Source organism: Macrobrachium nipponense, chromosome 18, assembly GCF_015104395.2.
Source record: "Macrobrachium nipponense isolate FS-2020 chromosome 18, ASM1510439v2, whole genome shotgun sequence".
Lineage (NCBI taxonomy): Eukaryota > Metazoa > Arthropoda > Malacostraca > Decapoda > Palaemonidae > Macrobrachium > Macrobrachium nipponense.
The window spans coordinates 37718635-37740496 of record NC_087211.1 but is presented as its reverse complement, the minus strand read 5'-3'; the positions used below and the strand labels follow the sequence as shown (position 1 = coordinate 37740496).

Genomic DNA, 21862 nt, shown 5'->3' with positions numbered 1-21862 from the left:
CTTTGTTTATTCATCTCCATCGTATTTCCAGAGCACTCAAAACATCCACCTTCTTCCTTTTCATAGGATCAGCCATCTCCCATCCTGTCCACATCATGGACCCAGTATTGAGTGGCACACACTGATGCCTAATGTGACCTAACTTCTTTAGCTGCTCATGCATATGATGCAATAGCCCATGACTGGTCACTGTTAGGGGGATGTATCTGTGTGTCGTTTGCAGAGTACGCCCAAGCTCTTTTCTGTTTCATATTATGGCTCATTCCATATTAGGTTTTTATGGCCGGATGCTTTTCCTGACACACAGCCCTCCCTATTCATCCGGGCTTGGGAACGGCGCTGAGTTAGGCTGGCTTGCTGACTCCCCCCATTGACTAGATACCCATGTTTTGTTTGGGAAGGTTACTAATTCTCCAGATGTGTTGGATTCTAGATACTTATTTCCTTTATAATCCCTATCTGTCACTTATACGACCCTTCCTTGTCCACTCAGTTTCTGATGTATGTCAGTCTGCCAAGTAAAGGAAGTTGAGTCAAAAGATCTTGCAGCCCCTCCATTGTTTCACTTTCCTTCGTAGCTTCTACCTTTATATATATATATATATATATATATATATATATATATATATATATATATATATATATATATATATTCTTATAATCAAACTTCCACTGGTTTATGTCACTTTACCATTTTACCACATACTCCCACTAACTTCATTTTAGTTATAAATAAGTAATGACCATTTGCATACAATATATATATATATATATATATATATATATATATATATATATATATATATATATGTATATATATATGTATATATATATATATATATATATATATATATATATATATATATATATATATGTGAGTGTGTGTGTGTCATTATTTATTTATTACTAAAACGAACATTGACAGTACCCCTAGTTAGTGGGAGTGTTCAAAATGTAGGAAAAATATAACAGAAAAATGGTCTGTGGTTAAAACACCAAACCGGAATAGTTTATGAAGATATTCAAGATATAAGGCCGGGCCAGTGAGTCAATATGTTTCATGTTAGCTGTGTGCTTGAAGAGGATGCATTTAAAAAAGAAGTGCAAGGGATGATTATAAAGGAAAGAAAATAAGATTGTTGGAAGTGCGGTTGCAGATTTAGGCAAAATTGAGGTGGAGATATGTGAGAGGTTCGATAAGGTAGATAATAAGGAAATAGCAAGTGATAAAAGGAGGAAGAAAATGAAAAAAATGTTGTAATAGGGAAGTAAACAGGGAAAAGGACTAAACAGATCTAACAAGATGTAACTTGATAAATTTTGTTAGAATGAAGTCAAGTGAAGGATCAGTGAATTACTATTGAGAAAGTAGATGTATGATGCAAGTGAATGTAAGTATGAATGCAGTTGTAAGGGAAAATGAAAACCAGAAAATTTATGAAATTGAGGTTTAGTGTGGTTGGTGGAAAGCTTGATGTGGTTGATTCATGTACATATTAGATAAGTAATATAATGATTGTAGGCTGGAAATAAAGATGGCAAGCGGAGCGCGTGAAAGAACAGGATCTGTGTATGAAGGTATTTTTCAGCTAATTATGCTTTATAGAAGTTAAAGAATCAAAGTGAGAGCTATTCAGATGATTAGTTAATGTAGTACAAGTCCAGTTAAAGGGTTAAATAGAGAAATTGAACTGGAGTGAAGATTTGTCGGAAAGGTTAGTACAGGTTGTGCTGAGATATTTTTGTCCATGCAGTGAATAGAGGTAGTCAGCTTGGTGAAAAGGTGGAACGATATGGGAAGTATTGAAAGAACGAGAGGAAGACCGACAGAGAGTGTGGTAGAGGTGGCATGCCGGAAGGACATTCATGCTCAGGCAATACAAGAGTGCAAGCAGAACATATAGGAAATGGAACAATGTGTGAATAGGTGGATTGACACGCTACTGATAAATCATTTGTTGAGTTTATGAAGCAGCTGATTCTCTAGAAGTTTGACTCGATTCAGTTCTTAAAGAATGGATGTTTGCTTATTCTCGGGTCTCCCTCTGTGAGCAGAAATGACATAGCGGTCCACTAGTTGGTATTTGCAACACCAGCGATAGGGGCAGCGTTGCATTAAAAAGTTGGGTGTTTCAGGTAAACGCAATTGATTCTTCTGTGCCTGTATTAAAATAGGGTGAATTATATATCTGGTAGTTTGTAAGTTGCAGCCAGGGTGGAGAAGCATAAAATAGCACACACAACACACACACACACACACACACACACACACACACACACACATATATATTATATATATATATATATATATATATATATATATATAATATATATATATATATTTATGTATATATATATATATATATATATTTGTGTGTGTGTGTGTCTACCCTGGTTTGAACCCGCAAACTACATTAATTCATTCCCATGTTTAACAGTTGTATGTATGCATATACATGTACAATGAAAGTTTTGTTCATGCAGACAGATATATCCCGGTGAGATTTGCAGACGTGATTTCGGACCCCCGGAACTCAAAGGGTTGAACGGATATTTGCACACAAAACGCAAATAAGGATCATCGTGGATGCAGGCACACTGAAGAGACTCGAAATGACTTTGTGAAGTGCTCACATCGTCCTGCGATGTCGACCTCGACGCTTCCAGAGTCCGAGTGAGAGACACATGACGTGTGTGTCCTTTTTCCTTTCTGTCGCTTGGGTCTGTCTGTCACTCACTTATTTACGCGACGTTGCTTTTAGGAGCGGCTTCGTGTCTAGAGAGTTTTCATCGTTTGCAGGTTGGTGTGAAGGCAGAGTGAAAGAGAGAGACGCAGAGACAGAGTGCTGTCTTGATCTCTTTCATCTAGCGATTACCCTCGTTGGCAGAGGCGGAAACGGCGTTATTTTATTTATAGTAATTCGATCTACGAGCCCGTGAGAGAGAGACTGCGTGATGCAAGTGAAAGAGTTGATAGTACTTGGCAGCAGCCCTCCCACCCAGCCCCGGCCCTCCCACAATCTCACGGACGCGCTCACCTCTCCTCCCAGCGAGGATTTTGCATTTATGCCACGTAAAAATGTTGGATGTTTTCTGCATGTTGCAGCAAAATAGAAGCTTCACGTCTCCGGTAAACAGATGAGAGAGCGAGGGAGGCGAGAGGCCTTTGATTCAAAATGAAGTCACTAAAGAGGGCCGACATTCAACCTTTCAAGCTCTCTGCTCCTCACGACGACAATATTTTGTCCTTGTAGACAGGGTTGGCAAGCCTGATATCAAGCGCAGGGCTTTCATGAGGCAATTTTCAATTTTATTGCTATTTGCGTCCTTTGTATGCGGACGTAAACACTCAAATTACCAGCGGCTGAGTAATAATGTTCGATTTTTTTTTCAATTATAGTGTGATATTATTTTACACTGTATAAGAAATACCAATTTATTTTACCTCGCAAACAAGCTCAATGGGAGGTGAAAATGGAAATATGCTCGGTAAAACTCGGTTTTTTGGGAAATGCATTTGCAAAGGAATGTCAGTAAAATAACAATTAATACGGTTCAACTGGAGAAATACTAAAGAATAAGCAAGGGGCACTTTGGAATCAAAGAAGAATACCTTACGGAACAATTTAAAAAAATCATTAACTTACAAAATAGAGTTCCTTGGTTCTCGCGTCCCATATGTGAGAAAGGAAAGGGATAGAAGAAATAATCATATAAAGACCTTTTACCGTTCATATTCTCTTCCTTCCATCTTCCTTTCCACCTTCCCCTAACAATTGAATCATAGTGCAACTGCGAAGTTTTAGAGGTTGTCTTCCTGTTAGACTTTTCACAACTTTTTACTGTCAATTTCCGTTTCAGAGCCGAATGACCTCATAGGTCCCAGCGCTTTAGCCTTTGCTCTAAATCCTATATTCTATTCTATTCTAAATGCATAATGCTAAGCCATCAGACAAATAAATATCTTCTTACAGGAAGAGCTGTTCGGTTAGAAAAACTTACTCGTCTCATTCAACGGAAAAATACAGCAATCTTGCACGAAGCTCTTATCTTGTAGCCAATTGGAAGGCATGTGTCCTGCGTATGACCAATGCTTTCCTATATGCGTACGCACACGTGTGCGCTTACGAACATTTGTGTGCGTTTCTTTATGTCAATTGCATACACACACGCTTCCATGAATTCTTATCACATTACCGTGATTCATATACACGCATTAAGCTACCAATGTCCTTTAATATCCAACTTGCTCTACCTCGGAATTAATATATTTTCATATATGTTAACTAAAGGGAAATTTTTTAGTTGATAATAATTTCGTCCTCCCGTAGATTCGAACCAGCGGACAGCCAGAGAAGAAATCAGGACTTCAGTGACATTATCGACTCGGCCAAGTGAGGCATAAGTTGATACCGATTTCGAGTTCACAAATCTATGTCGAACTCAGTTATTTGTAATAAGAATCAATATCCAACCCCCTCTACCATGTTAACCAAGTCGAACGTTTGCCGCACGTAGCCATATTATGAATTCTTATCACATCACCGTGATTCATATACATGCATTAAGCTACAAATGTCCCCTAATATCCAATTCGCTCTACCTCGGAATTAATATATTTTCATATACATATATATATATCATATATATATATATATATATATATATATATATATATATATATATATCTATATATATATATATATATACTATATTATATTAATAATTTATATATATTTATATATATATATATATATATATATATATATATATAAAGACAAAATCCACGAAGGAAAGAGAAACGATGGAGATCTAGAGGCCTTTTGACTTCTCTTCCTTTACTTAGCAGACTGAAGAAATGTAAAAATGTTTACAAAGAAAGCTCGCATAAATGATAGATGGGATTACAAACGAAAGAATGTGTACCTTGAATCCAACAGGAATGAAGAATTAGTAGACCTGTGAAAAAAGAGATAAGAGGTTTTACAAAGATTAGGCTTAACAGCTCAGAAGCAGGGACAAGACAGTTTACACATTAAACATAAAAGGTGACTGACCACCAAAATTTTTTTTTATAAATGTACAACTCGGTAAGTCTCCAATAGGTAAACAATAAAAATTTTTGCAAGGTCGAAATTTTCACAAAAAAAATATTAAACATGCAAAAATGTAGAAATATATATAAGGTAACAAATTTATAATTAATATATTGTTTTTACCTTTTAGGTCATTCTTCAAAATTTTACTAATACAGGTGTCCAAATAGTACATGCCAGGACTAAGGTTAAAATTAAAACTGGAAGTAAGCTGTATAATAGCAGATTCTAAAAGATTTTGTGAAGAGAAATCTTCCAATCTGGCAATCACTGACATTCCAGTCCATTGTATCCTGTGAGGGTGTTCACTTAAATGAATGAATACAGCACTGGATGTTTGCCCAGTTTTGACCGAATACATGTGCTGTTCAATCCGTACTTATAAATCCTTGCTAGATTGACCGAAATAAAAACAGGGGCACTCTGGACATTTTAGGAGAAATCGAGGTTGACATGAAAAGATTTTAACAATTATGTTATATTTTCAAAACCTCTAAAGTAAGGCAAACTATGAATGTTCTTAGGGGTTTCTTTCTCCATGTTTTTTTTTCACTATAAAAATTTTTGTTAGCTTTATTATAACACATATCTAGTACATGTGAAGGATAACATAAATCTACCTATATTTTTCTTATGTATTTGATTTCTTGATCCAATTACTGGGGGCTGACAATGCGCAATGCTCGTGAAAACATAGAAGAAAGAATTGATGATTTGATATTAAGGCGATGGCCTGAATAGAAAGGGACATAAGTTAAGTTGTCGGTTGGTTTCCTATAATTACTGAATTTGTATTGAAATGTAGAGTTAACAAGTTGTACTTTTACTATAACATTTTTTGGGCGTCAGTCACCTTTTTTTGTATAATCTTTTAATTGTCTTGTCCTGCTTCTTAGCTGTTGGGTCTAACCTTTTGTTAAACCTCTCAACCCTTCTTTGATTGGTCTACTAATTCTTCAATTGTGTTAGATTCCAGGTACATATTTTTTTCTTTATAATCCCCATCTGTCATTTAGACGAACTTTCTTTGTAAACTTATTTTTAAATTTCTTAAGTCCGCTAAGTAAAGGACAAGAAATTGTAAGGCCTTGCAGCTCTCGAGTCGTTTCTCTTTCCTTCATATATTTTGCCTGTATTTATACATTCATCATTTTCCATATTATCGTGATTCAGGTATATTACACACACACTTATATATTATACACGTATATACGTATATATATATATATATATATATATATATATATATATATATATATGTATATTCACACACACTCTCACACACACACACACACACACACACACATATATATATATATATATATATATATATATATATATATATATGTGTGTGTGTGTGTGTGTGTGTGTGTGTGTTGTATGTATGTATGTATATGTATGTATGTATGGGGATGTATGGGGAGAATTTTTAAACAAATAATTCTTTGAAATAAAAGTGAATCATTAATAAAACACTGATAATTTTGAAATTCATTAATTATATTCATCGTTTTCAGTTTTTTTTTTTTTTATTGTTATGCTTGTTTTGTCGATTATTTTGTCACATTCAGATTTGGCCGTTATTTATGATAGAAAGCTATTTTCTTATTTTTTCTTCCTTATACCTTGCTCCTCCTCCCATTCGGTTTCTGATTATGTGATTGTTATTATTATCTTCAGTCATTTTTCTATTTATCATGAAGCAACTATAATTTTCTCCGTTTTATTCTTCCAGTTCGCCTCTCTTCATGTTTTTTATTATTTCTGTTTTTTTTAATATCATGACTGTTTACAATTTTGCTATTAGTGTTATTTAATAAACTTATCTTCCACTTCTCTTCTTATGCAGTTATTACTGTGATTGACGTAACATATAATTTTAGTAATATTAGCTTTTTACTTTCTCATCTAATGATTTCTTATCTCGTCTTTGGCAGGTGATCAGTGTCAGACGCAGAAGACGAATCTGCTGAAGGAGTGAGGAGGAGAATGTCGAGACCTTCGCATTCTGACGGCCACTCCATTGCCAGAAGCGACCGGCCATGCATCCGAACCTCCTTCCTGTCGCTGTTCGTCCTCCTCTTCCTCCTCCTCCTCCTACAAGTATTTCCCGGACGCCATTCTCCTTCTTTCGCCGAAGGTCTGTCTGCAAATCATGTTAACAATCCTGAGTCAATTTTAGGAGGCTGGTCTCGATCGGTCCTCCCGAGGAGGAGGCCTTCGTCGCCCACGAGAAAGCTGCCGTTTTCGACGCCAGCGCCAGAGGCCGAGAGGCTCCTTCTGCTGGAGTCGAGGGGGGAGCAAGAAGAAGAAAAAGAAGAGGGCCACCTCCACTTGAAATTGAAATCTAACGCAATCGAAGAGGGACGTTTAGAGAATTCGAAAGAGGTTTTCGTAACAGCCACCGGGGAGCCCTTTCGGCTGGAGGGGACCTTGGCATTAGAACGTGAAAGAAAACCAGCCGAGACAGATCCGTTACCTGAATTCCTAAAGCCAGCTTCCACTTCATCTGGAAACGGACTGATGGAGAAGCCGATGAGTTCATCGACGGGCGTGACGAGATACAACGGAAAGACCGAACCCTGGAAAGAAGGTCGAAATGAAAGGCATTATGGGATTAAGTACTCGGCTCGTCACGGGCATGTTGCTGTTGCTGCCACCTCTCATCGTCGTCGGTCGGTAGATGCGTCGGACCGACGAAGACGACTTTTCTTGTACAAGAGGAGGAAGAAGAAGAGAGAAGTGAGGGAAGACTCTCCTGGAAAACCCGAGCTAAAGAATGGGTTAAAGGAAAGAGAAGACAAGAGAAAAAGAGAACGTTATATCCATGGAAATGAGGATAAATATCATGGCGCCGATGATAAGGGTTTTGATAACATCTGGAGGTCGCTGGCACGTCCTAAGGAACCCATTTCCTCAATGATGAATTTTGAGAGGGAAGCTGGGAGACTAGGCCTCTCCGTCGATGAATTACAACGCCGAAAGTCGCGTCGATCTAATGAAGCTTCGAGAGGCTTAATGGAGCCTGCTGGAACGATTAAACATGTACCCCGGTTTCGAGTGCCAGGGAAGTGGCACCTGGCATTCAGACATAACCAGAGCCGTAAGTGTTCGGCATCGATCTTCAAGGAGGGGAAGGGCGTTAGGAGTAGGTGGAGGAGTAGCTCGATGCCCGAGGTAAGATTGATCATGCATGGCCAAGAGCGCCGTCCTGATTCGGGCTCTTCGCTACACCTGACGGGAGACTCGGGAACTGGCCCCTCTTCGTCTTCCTCCCTCTCGCCTCCTTCGTCGCCCCAGTTTGCCTCTCCATCTTCACGCTCATTAGTAAAACCTTCATTATCATCATCATCATCATCACCATCACTACCATTATCGTCCTTATCCTCGTCGCCAAACCTTACAGCAGCATTTCTGTTATCACCGGCATCACCACTCTTAACACTACCGCCGTCACCACCTTTTTCAGATTTTGATAAAGACGCATCAGCAACCATTGATAAACAGCCTTCATCATTTCTAGTGACAGACAGGGAGAGGGCTTCTTTCGATCTATCTCCCACACGCTTCCGTGACAGTCAACTGTCAACCCCTGCCGATTCTTCCCGACAGGGGGAGACACATCGAAATAGAATCAAGGATGGAGTTTTGACGTTGCGACAGGAAGCGACGACAACGACGTCAACACGGACGGAAAACCAGTCGGGAACCATGTATTCGAAAGGGACCTTTCTTCCAGATGCAAAAAGGAGTTCTTTAAGTTCGAATAGTAGTTCGAACTGTAAGCTTCACAATCGCCGTAAAACACAGATTCGGGCTGGGAATTCGGTTTCTTTAAGTCACCCTGACGCACGAGATGTCAAGAAATTTGAAAGTATTGAGAGAAACGAATCTAAAAGTATAAAAGGTCTGCTGCAAAGGAGAGAAGTCAAAAGAAGAGGGTCTTCGAGTATGACAAATTGCAATAAAGACAAAGTTCCCACACCAAAACAAAAAGAAATCCACGAAACTATTTTTTTAAGAGAGCAGAGAAATGGTGCCAACGCAAATAAAAGGGTTTATATGAAAAGAGGAACAAAATGGTACTCCTTGCAGCCCATAGTCTTTAAAAGACGACGGGAGGAAGAAGATCTTTCGAGAATAAAAGGAGAGATAGATCACGAAGATGGACAAGAGCAAGGAAAACAAAGGCAGAGTATTTTTTGTTTTCTATTCAGCAAAAACACGAAGTGCTTTCTTCTCGAGGATTTTCAAAATGGAAGTCATTTCGATTTCGCCGTGGCAAACAGTGTTGCCAGAAATGATGAAGTGTCTAATTCTGGACTAACTGCTCAATTTGGAAAGGATGATTTACTCATGAAAAAAGTTAATTCTCAGTCGATTGATTCTGCAGTCTCATATCACCCTTCCTATGCAAACGGGTTCTTTATTCCCGTCGATGTTTATAGCTACATTCAAGGTGAACCTCTTTACAAGAATTTATTTTCACTAAAAAGGAAACGTAGTGGGAAAAGGGCAGTAGCAGTACAAACTCGGCATTTTCCAGTTTATGATGGCGAAATTTTTTCGAGGCCAAACTATATTTCTAATGGTGAGAGGTCACGGCCTGAACCAAGTCTAGAAAATGTGTCTATGAAAAACGCCGCCCAAATCATTCTGTCTCGTAAAGGGGAAAAGAGAAAAAGATCAAATGAGCAAATGAAGAGTTTCCTGGAAAATCCCAACGCAACCACACAATCCAGCGAACACAAGGTCCGTACTGTAGCAGCTGTGAATCTTGCTGGCAGGGTCGATAAATCTGGAAGAAGTCTGCTTTTCACGTGGGCGTTTTCATCCGCAATTAGACCCAAGGTCTACTCCTACCCTCCTTTTCCAGGCCGAGATCAGCTGGATAACTCCTGGAAAGAGTCAATAACGCCCGGAAGTAATTTGCAACGTCGTGAAAGAAAGTCCCCTGTGCCAGAGGCCCTCGGCCCTCCAATACCAAGGTTTGCGCAACATGCTGACGGATATGTTTATGACTCGGGTCTTGGGAGACCCGAGAGAGTCCGAAACGTAGTGGCCTTCATCAAAGGAGGAACGGTTTCCGCTTCATCTGGCAGCGACTTGAATTACGAGATGAAGCAACGAGATAGCTCGAGAGGTACAGATATTTCGAGCATGTGTGGTCGACTTTATTCTTGCTTCATAACAGTGGGAAGTCATGGTTTTATTCATAGGATGGGCAGTACAGAGGATGCCAGGTGGCATCCATTCCTCTCAAGACATTTGCAGTTCAATATTAGTCTCATCCGATTATCAAAAGTGATTTTAAGTGACCGTGATGGCAATAATTCTCAAGTGGCAAAGAAGCTTTTTGAAGTGTTGGAAGGAATGCGAAAGATTCGCAAAGTTACCGAGCCACAACATCCTTTGGTACCAATGCTCAGAGGGGAGAGGAGCCTCATCGGCCATTCAATTGAAGCAGCGGAAGCAATCAAACAGCCTCCAACTGAACTACCCGACGCGGACGGGGGATCGATGACTCTTGATCCCCAAAAGAAATCCTTTCGAAATCGAAGACGTTCTTTACAAAATTCAGTCGCAAGGAACACATTAAAAAGAAACAAACGCAGCGCCGACCACGATACGCAAGGAAGGGGAGGAGGACTGTCGCGGAAAAGAGAAAAGCCATTTTCGAGGGCCAGGAGGCAGAGGAACGCGAGGCGTCTGAGCCACGGCCTACGCCCGTCGAGGAGAAGAAGAAGAAGAGGCATCAGGCGTTTTTCCGCTAACTCAAAGGAAGCAGTGAACGCGACCAAAGGGCGAACGAACTCAAATCATAAATCGAAGGTTCAGCAGACTCGTTCAAGGGGAAAGAAAGATCAAAAGAACGAGAGTGACTCAGTTGAGTTGATGGATACGAAACATCATCCCGACTATGGTGGTGACTTTGATTTGAATTCCGGTATTTCTACCTACGATCCCTTTCATCCATTTTCCTCTCCGTCAGCATTTACTTCTTTTACTACATCATTATCATCACCATCATCATCATTATCAACTTCATCATCTTCATCGTCGTCATCTCTGTTATCATCGTTCTCATCAACACCCACATATGACCAAGTCTCGCCCAGCCCCTTTTTACATCCAGCGCTTTCACCAAAGTGGCAAAGAAGCACTGAATCAACTTGGAAAACCGCAGAAGAAAACAAATCAGAGGAAGTACGAAGCAATAGAGGCGGCAGATGCAGTGACACGGGAGACTGTCGCCATCTCTTAGAAAACGTAACATTGACGGCACTCAAAACATCAGAGGTTGTCGTGAATCTTTCGAACAATAAGGGCGAGTTTCCGAAGGCTGATGGATTTACCCAAGAGCATGATTCACAAGGAAATGATTTTAATTTGTCGGAAAACATTCCCTTTCAAAACTTGCGTGCGAATAGTCGAGGTTTTGAAGAAACGAAATATATCTCAGGAGAAAAAGGTTTGGATGAAGTTCCGGTCAAAAGGAATTTGACTTCTTTGGGCTTACGTCCGGTATTACAAGAACAAGAGGAGATAGGCCATACTCACACGATGACGAACAAGCGCGACAAACAAATGAGAGAGAAAAGTGAAAAAGGAACTGATAGTCACGTGAAAGGACGTTCAGAGGAGATATTCGATTTCATTCATGCTTCAAAACAGTCTTTATCAGGTGATCATATTCTCCCGGTGGATTCGGAGAGGCTCGAAGGGAATCTCACGTCTGGTTTATCGAGTGGTTTCGTCCATGATCCCACATCTTTCGGGGACTATATTGCCTCCCGGGAAAATAAATCCGATTCGTCGTCCACTACTGTGTCCCACGGGAGAAGCGAGGACGAGCCTTTCGGGAGGCCGGTTTTTAAAAAGGGCGTTTTTTGGACAGACAAGGCGAAGCAGCAGCAGCAGTTTTCCCTGTTGTCGCCGGATGGTTTTCCAGCAGAGCTTGCTGGAGATGAGCTCCCAAAAGTAGGGCAGACAGCTGGCTGGAAGCGACCAGTGAAAGGGACGCCTCAGGATGGAGACACGACAAAGGAGTATTTTCTGACGACGTCTGCGACGCCCTTTTCATTGGCAACTCCGCTTTCACAATCTTCATCTTCTTCCTTTCCCCTTCCATTCTCCTCATCTGGTTCCACTGAGTCGAAAAGCAAAGAAGAGCCGAGAGCGAGAATTTCTTCGAGTCATTCTCGTTCAAGCAAAGAGTTTCACCCAAGGCACGAACGCGAGCGCTTTTGGGATTTTGTCGAGTACAACGACACAATCCTAGAGGTACGCCGCCAGGCCGTCAACCGCAAAGCCGCCCAAAAATCTCGCGCCGCCACCTCAGCAAAGCAGACGAAGCAGCAAAGGGCAAGCGATGGTATTAAACATTCTCTCAGGTATCCCAAGCCATTCTTGAAAGTGTCTCCTCGATTCCAGCGATACCACCAAATTCAAAGAGGTGTCAAAGAGGCCATGAGAGGAAAATCGTTATATCGACTTCGCTCTCAAGGTAAAGTTACGGCGCATCAACTGGAAGCGCTTAACCATCTGTCAGACCCTAGAAGCCATAAGATCGTACAAGGTCGCAGAAGATTGCCCGGAATTCGAATGGACTTTTCTGTCGACAATCAGTTAGTCTATCGAAAGCCTCCTTCTCACGATATGGTTCGCCACCATCCCGACAAGAACTCATCGTTACACTCCAAAAACACCAACCGTCAATTCGTCACTTCGTCAGGAGGTTTCTCGGAGGGAAAGATATCATCGACATTCGCCAAGAAGCCGTCTGCCCCTCCCCCCTCTCAGCTCTTTCACCATCACGTCAAAGTGAACAGATCGGTTCGAAGGTCGCCGCTCAAGAAGCTCGAAAAGTCTGTTCGAGCCGACCGAGGAATGAGATTCCGAGACGATTCGAACACCGAAGCGGAATCGGAATTCTCCCTCGACGCGTCCGGCGATCGCGACCATTCCACCTCTCGAGGTAACTTCGAGGCCGAGTCTCGCTCCCACAACCGGGGCAACTCTCTGAGGAGGTTGGGGGGGCATACGAAAGAGGAGGCACCCGAAACTAAGGTCAAGACAGAGCGACTGGTGCCGATTTTAGGGCTGTTCGATCTGACAGCTCGGCCAGACCAGCACATCGGAGGGGCATCCGAACTAGCAGCTGCTCGTCTGGCCCTGAAACACATCAATGAGAAAGGGGTCATACCTGGTCACCGCCTCGTCATGTTCCACTACGACACTCGGGTAAGTCTTATGGCCATTTCAAGCTTTCCTCTTGGTGACTTTCCTGACATGGGAGGTCAGCGATATTTCTGATGTTCTATTTTACGTTAACATTGTCAATGAAGGAAAACATGGATTTGAAAATTCATAATACTAAATACTATAAATTAATATATATGAGTAATCTCAAAGAGGAAGCAGGCAAATATAAGAAAATAATGATTTATATCTTTAATTGCAGTTTGACATGCAATTATAAAATGCATTCAATTTTTTCGAGCTATAAGAAATAAGATTTGGGATACTTTAATTCTAGTTAATTGGTAAATGCATATGAATTACACTGATTCGAGGTATACAATTTTATATTTACTTTCCATAAGGTAACTGTTGTCTCGTTCTGTAGTTATTTCTGTCAACAAAAATATTTTATCCGAGTATGGGATATTGGAATGTTTACACTGATCTCTTCGTTTTCATAGTAACTTTATTTTTAAAGATTTTTAGAGTTTAATAAAGACATATACTCTAATGTATATATATATATATATATATATATATATATATATATATATATATATATATATATATGTGTGTCTATATATATATATATATATATATATATATATATATATATATATATATATATATATATAATGTGTGTGTGTGTGTGTGTGTGTGTGTGTGTGTACATATATATATATATATATATATATATAGATATATATATATATATATATTTATACATATATATACACTATATATATATATATATATATGTATATATATATATATATATATATATATATATATATATATATATGAAAGCATTAGGCTTTTGGGATGAAGAACGCAACGAAATTAGCCACTTAAGCAAGAAGTTGAGAATCACATGAACCATAAAACACACACACACAAATGCACGTCGTGTGTGTGCGTGTGTGCGTATGTGTGGATCTGAATGCAGGCTTACTCAAATATTTAGAGTTCAAAAGTACATGTGAGGTAAATAAGAACAAAATGAAAATAGCCGCCCTTCAAGCGCAAATAAAGAGAAAACTCACTCTGACCCAAACGCAATGAAGCATCAGCGGAAACAGCACCAACCACAGAGAAATGAACAATACACAAAGAAAAAAAGAATAAACAATGGGAACTCGAATCCTGAGATGACAGGAAGACTGAATCAATCACCCCCCGAATGACGAGACATTCGTGCAAAGGGTAGAGGAGGCGAGGTAAGACCGATGCAGCCGTCAGCTTTCGCCAGTTTGACTGATTTGAGTGTCACTGATTGACTGTGACTGATTGAGCCAAGAACTGGTTATTACCTCGGTCATATTTGTTGACAGCGGCCGAGGACGAAAGATGGGGGAAGGAAGGGTGAGGGTGATGGGGAAGAGAGAGAGTGAGATCTAGAACAATGAGAGCAAGGGAAACGCCGAGAGAGAGAGAGAGAGAGAGAAGTTGGGGAAGAGACTAATTATATACAAGGAATAGACAGAGAAGGGAGTAATGAGATAGAATAGCGGGATGTGGTTATGTGTGTAGTGTGCTTCAATGAAAGTGAGAAGAGATCACTATGAGGAATCGTTTGCAGCATTTTTTAACTCTCTCAAAATACTGAAAGGCATAACAAAAGTAGACAGTAACCTATTGAGGTTAACCGACAACCAGCCAAGAAATAATGAATGGAAACTAGAACTGAAGAGATACAACATATCCCACTAAAAGTGTTTGAAAAAAAAAATCTTATTTCTTAAGGCATTTATTTAAATTGATATCTTTGTCTGTCTGTCTCTTTGGGCCAAAACTTGCCACCGATTTTTGACCCGCTTCTACCAAACCAATTTCGCCCAGATTTGGTGTACATGTTCAAAGTTGTTGACAGTGCAATATAAGAATAAATAATAAAATTAAATACCACTGCAATTTTATCGTTGTGTTGTATACTGAAACACCTAGTCAAGGGATTATGGTTTCATAGGTATGAAACATGCAGTGTCGGGACTGTAGATTCGTACGCTTCGTACGACCGTGCAAACTAGTGATGATGGGGCTCTGCAATCGGTTCAGTCGCTCTATGATTCAAACAGTAGTTATTCAGCAGTCGAACACTTAAAAATCACAAATAAAACTAATTAAAATTTTATAATCACTGTTTTATTTCAAAATACACTAAAAATGATAAAGTACTGCTTTTTGTGATCCACAGTAGTAATGGTTACTCATGCACATAAAAGCCTAACAAGTATTGTATTAAAAACGTACTTTATTGATGCATTGTGTACATAGACATAGGTAAAGAAAGAGCCAGATTTGAAATCTGAACCTGAAACAATCTGGTACATAAATGTGCCCAAAAACTCTTATTATATAAATACATTCATAGAAGCACCTACCTATACTCCTATATACACACTCTGCCCCGGAAATCTCTGATTACAACCGATAAACTATCTCTCTCTTTCTCTCCCTCTCATTCCTATGAAGATAGTTTGATTCTTCTCCCCCCCCGGCTGAACTTGGACTTCAAGGGCACCAGGAGTGTCACTATTCATCTAAGCCTCCTCGAAAACAGTGAATTAGATACTAATATTTCTCGTTTTCGATTACTTTTACATTTCACCCCTTTTCCATCCCCTACCCCCCTTTTGGTGCCAGTGATATCTTAACCCCACATTGTTCATTGTCATATGTATACTAAGTTTGGTGAAATTGATTAATGCGGTTCAGTGTATGTGGAACACACACACATCCATTGTATTACTTTATATATATATATATATATATATATATATATATATATATATATATATATATATATATATATATACTACTGGAAAAAAAGATTTTAGTCAGGACACGTTACTATAGATGACCACGAAATGTGCCATATTAACTTCTTGCTCGATTTTTCTGTATTTCTCACAGGAGATTTTTCTTTAGAACGAAGGCTAACGAAGATATACATGAAAATAAAGCGAAGGGAAAATAAGTGAAGCTCGTTAAATTTCGGGTAGTATATATACGTATATGTAATTCTTTTAATACAATAAATGTTCATACATTAGAACTTTGTATTTAAAATGTGATTGCTTAAGCACAGACGTAAAGGTGATATGGTAGCCATTTCGTTTTGTGTGTATTTACAAACATACTATAATACATACATACATACATATATATATATATATATATATATATATATATATATATATATAATACATGTGTGTGTGTGTGCGCGCGTCCGTGTGCGTGTAAGTTTGCGTGTATTATGGTGCGTATAAAATCCACGACTACCACTTTAATGACAATAGTGTGATTAGCGGGAAGCTCGTTCATCATCATTGTTTACATCATTACTATTTACACTATTGTCATCAGCGTGGACCATGTCAGCGAGTGTCATGCAGCCATTATGTTGCAGCTGTTATGCCTATTATTGATGACGTCAGCGATGCTGTTTGCAGCATTGATGAAAGTTGATTTCCACGGGATTTTTGGCGAAGCATCATCATATCGAGCATCCGTCAACTCACTCGATTTAATAAATATGAAAATGTTCATATCTACCGGAATTTAGGAGGAGTCAATATTATATTTCATTCGCTCTGTAAATAGTACTTGCTTGCTCTCTGAAACTCATAACGCAGGGTGGGAAGCCAAGGCTGGCAAACCTTTCGACGCAGAGGGGTAGATGAGGTTGGTAGCATTTCGTTATTAAGTCCTGGAAAACGCTGGGTGGTAGCTATGCTGGGGCTGATTATTTTAATTATTTACCATTACGACTTTCCGTTGCGTCGATTTTGGTAATGCAAGAACTCATAGACAGACAGACAGACAGAGAGACAGATGATCTGGATATACGTCAAGATCCTGTTCTGTTAACAAATCCAGTCGACTTTTTTTTATAAGCCACAGCGCGTTTTGACGTAACAATTCTGCCTAAATTGTCATTAAGCTTCTTAAATAACCTTTTCGTATAATATGTCTTGGTTAAGTGACCAGACGAAGATGGAAGGCAGGGACTATCACCTGAAAGTTGGAGGTTCCGAAGCCTAGTTACCGCGGAATCTATAGAGAGAGAGAGAGAGAGAGAGAGAGAGAGAGAGACCAGGAGATCAGCAGTGATTGCCCTTAGTTGTAAAAGTGGCAAAGGCTCATTGGCAACACAGGCCTCCTCCGTGAGGTTGTTCCTTATCGTAGAAAAGTAATCGATTGATAGAAGGAGTAGAGCAGTCCTTTGCACATCCGGCACTTTTCAGCATAATCTTCACTTTTTCAGAATCCATGTTTAACTTTCAGGATGTGGAATTCATTTCCTCATTTCCCTCCCCTATGTTTCCTGAGCCATCCAAGATGAAACTTGATTTCAGTGTCAGAGCAGGAGAGGATTTCAAACCTTTTCGGAAACTCGACACAAAGAAGTTCCATATTTCGGGAAAGAAAGTTTTGACGAATTAAAGACGACGTCAGGGATTGTGTGATGGATTCGAGATGATTTGCCTTTTATTCGTATAGACAAAAGCAAAGAGCCGGAACCTTTACGTCATTCAATGACTAAACCGAGATAGACACAATATATAATATATATATATATATATATATATATATATATATATATATATATATATATATATATACATACATACATATATATATATATATATATATATATATATATATATATATATATATATATACATATACACACACACTGTTAAATATGTTCTGTTCAAAAACAGAATTCCATTTGCAATAAACGAATCCATAAAACGCCAAAACTAGAATGATATTTTATACAATTTGCCGTTTTTATGGGCTTCTTTCATCGTATGTATTTATAGTATATTTTATATATAAAGATACATTATGTGTGTACGTGAGGAGAAAGGCAATCGTAGGTTACTTCGGGAGTGGTAACCTTCCTGTTCTCAACATCTCTTTTGTGGGATGAGATTGCTAGCCTATAACCTTCAACCCGTCTGGCTGCTATCCGCCACAGTAACCTGATCGCCAACTACCTAATTCAGTGCGTAGGTGAACAGAGATATATAAGCGTATTTTTCTACGAAAGGAACCAAAGTCGTTTAATGATCGCCTCATTATGCATATTCTTCACGCGAAGGCATTCTAACTTGTTTCTTTAGAAGTTGCTAGTTTTTATAGTTATTTGCACGACTCTCACATTTATTTCTGAACTAGCGAACAAAAGAAGCGAAACAATGAGAAAGAGAATTGAGGAGAGAAGAGAAAATCCTAAAGGATAACGGGCAGAAGAAGAGAAGGAATAAAATTGAAAATCAGCCGAAGGCGATTACACAGGAGGAGCAGATCCGAAATTATAGGGTATCATAGGAATTAAATAGAAACGGGAATGGAAAATAGGAGAGATACAAAGATTTTCGGATGAGTAGAAGCACAACAAGAAGAAAAGATGGGGAACAGAGAAGTTAAAAAATGATGAATAGCCTCTACCAACATGGAAGTTAAACAATTTTAACAGCTTCGACTTCCAGACCATTTTAGAGTCTCCTTTTCCCGGAGCGGGGGCCGCCGTAATAAAATTCGGCCCCGGATGCTAAACACAATTAAGCCCACTTTTGCTTGAATATTAAAACAAGAGAGTGAGAGAGAGAAAAGGTCCTTTTAAAATGGGTTTTAATATGCAGAACATCAAGTAGGAGAGATTAGCCGACGAAAACGGACCGTAAAGAGGCCGTTGCTTTTAACTAATTTGAATTTTCTTGCATTTCCCACCTACAGTGTCTCGTTATAGTTGCATGCTTTTTCTGCTACTGCTTCTTGGAGGAAATACTTGCATGCGCTCATGGCTTCCAGGTCCGTTCTTTGCCTAGTCTTTGTTTTTTCTCTTTCTTATTTTCGCTTTCCTTATATTGAATAGGCCACGAGACTTCTTCAGGCTACTAGCTGAGGCATTTTGTCAAAGGTATGTCAATTTATTCTCTGGCTACAAGGATGATAAAATCATTAGGCTCTAACCTACTCTGCAAATCTTGCTTACGGCTTTGTAAATATTTGAATTTATTAACTCTTTTTGACAGAAATGAACAAGAATTTCAGCCTAAATAGCTCTAGACATATGTTTGGACATCGCAATTGGATTTACATTGTTTGTCTTCGAAATAACATTTGTCACAAAGGTCGTAATTAGGAGTTAAAAATATATATATTTTGGAAGGTTCAGATGTAATGTTAGTCTCATCGTCATAATTTTGTTCAGAGTTCACGTAATCACAGACTATTGATTCATCCTTCCACAGCGGGCATTGCCATGGGCAAGACCTCTCTCTCTCTCTCTCTCTCTCTCTCTCTCTCTCTCTCTATGTAAGATGATAACCAGTGGTTTAAAATTCCCCAATGAAAATTCAGAGGCTGCATGTTGCGTGGGTTGACTTAATGGACAACCCAGGGGGTCTAATGAGTATCATCGCTTGCTCAAGCTTATGGAGGCAATTTCCTTTTTACAATTTCGTTTTGGTTCTTTTTCGTGTTTCTTATTGAATTTAAAATTGACATGTGCAGTATAAACGATAATTTTTGTGTCTGTGACCTCCTCTAGTATTTCGAGGGTGTCGAGTTTGGTGTGCCATCACCGCCGTCTCCTCCGCTGGACCCGTACTTCATCCTTATCATCAAGGTAACCTGGAAACTGAAACTCGGAGTTTTCGAGGAAAAATTCCACTTATACCTTCATCTTTTAGTTCGTGCTTCGCGCGAGGTCATAATAAAGACCTCAACACAACAGGCCTGCTTCAAGAGCTGTTAGTCCACGAAACCAAAGCATCCACTGTCTTAGGATAACAAAACAAAATCTGTCCATCTATATTTTAGCACAGTGACTCGAGAGTTGCCTACCACATGCATCATCAGCCACAGTGTGCCCTCACTTCGGCTTCAGACGTCCAGAATCTCATTCTCAAACACGAGGAATGTGATTACCCAAGAGTTTCAAACTTTGAATCACTATCTAAGATCAGCTGGTATTTGGGAATGAGGGTTCTCCTGCCACGTTCATTTTGGGTTCAAAATCACCAGGCCTTATTTTCACCGAGACCTGGCATCAGAACCCTTGAGGTGTTTTTTTTTAATTAAGCTTCAGGAAATATGTATTTGTGTTTACGTTTAAGGCCATGCTTTTTAACATTACACAAAAGTCTCCATTTTTATTAGACTTTGGACTTATTTGAGTGTATAAACTTCCACGAAATGGTGGTCAGGGTTCGTTAGCAAACTTGAATGATGTAGTAGTTATCAGCCTCTGCTGAAGCAGTATGTTAAATCCCGAAAGTTCCTACTCATCTCACAGTAATCTCTAGGGCTTTATGTAATCCCCTATTAGTGACTTCTACCTTATTGGATTTAAAACTCGTACGGGATTATTTATGATGCGACTTGTCCATATTTGATGGTGCTCTCAGCCTTTTTCGTCCAGAACCTTTTCTGTATTTCTTTTTTTTTCAGTTTTCCGAGCAAGAATGATTCAATTTGATACATTCAGTTTTGTGGTGTACTTTTTTTTTATCCAAACAAGAAAATTATTGTTCAGGTTTTAATTCTGATTATATATATATATATATATATATATATATATATATATATATATATATATATATATTCTATAAATCTAGGACTCGAAGGCTGTGCAGTGGATTAACTACATCTGACTTTATCAAATGGATGGCCTTATGGAGTCTAGTTCATAAACATAGTTACGGCCTAGGGCCGAGATTAGATCTCAAGGGAAAATTGTAAGGAAAACTCTTTAGGATCAAATTTTAAGGGATTATATTTACAGACTAATTACGCTATGTAGTAGGGACTCCAGTAAGGCGCTACTTATTATGAAAACAGCTGCTTGTAGCACTGGAAACACGTGTTCGGGTTCCGACACGTGCTGAGGACTTGGAGCACGAATCTAAGGCGAGTCCAGAGCTTCTAAGGTCGAAAGGAGATCCACCTCTCACAATAAGGACGAAGGTGGTAGGATATCTGGAACACGGTATTTTTCTATAAACACGTGTGCAACATGCAAAGGATTGAACACGTGCAAATATTGACACTTGTTTTAATAAAATATTAAGTTCTCAGAATTCCCTCAAAGGGCAGGAAATGACTGAATTACGTAACAGAACGTTATTGTATTGAATGGGAGGGTGTGAAACACAGACACCTAATTATGTGCTTTATTAGTAAACTTTATTAGCACTGCTAATATCAGGAGGTCATTCAAGCAAAGTACACTACTTAATCACAGACAAGGGAACCACAGCACTTGAATTAGATGACAAGGGATAACTATGAATGATCGCACAAGCACAGACATAGGGAATAAAGAAATAAATACAGAAAGAGACAAAATTAACTGCTAACTAAAACCGTATTTTACCGTCTTGATTTCTGTTGGAAGGTATGGTCCTGATTAAGCAGTAGGTGAACACACACGGGCAGAGGACAAAAGGGGGTAGATTAGCAGTTGAGGAGTTTCTGCTTTTACTACCATCGTAGAGTGTCTGAGA

The 21862-nt window shown here is 39.2% G+C and overlaps 1 protein-coding gene across 1 annotated transcript in view; it reads left to right on the top strand.

Moving 5' to 3' along the window:
- Positions 1 to 21862, top strand: part of LOC135196983 (uncharacterized) — a 568012-nt gene that overhangs the window by 113355 nt on the left and 432795 nt on the right. The window contains exon 2 of the mRNA XM_064223859.1: positions 7034 to 13340. Within this exon, the coding sequence (XP_064079929.1) occupies positions 7086 to 13340 (6255 nt within the window). The 5' untranslated portion in view covers positions 7034 to 7085. The remainder of the gene's footprint in view (positions 1 to 7033; positions 13341 to 21862) is intronic.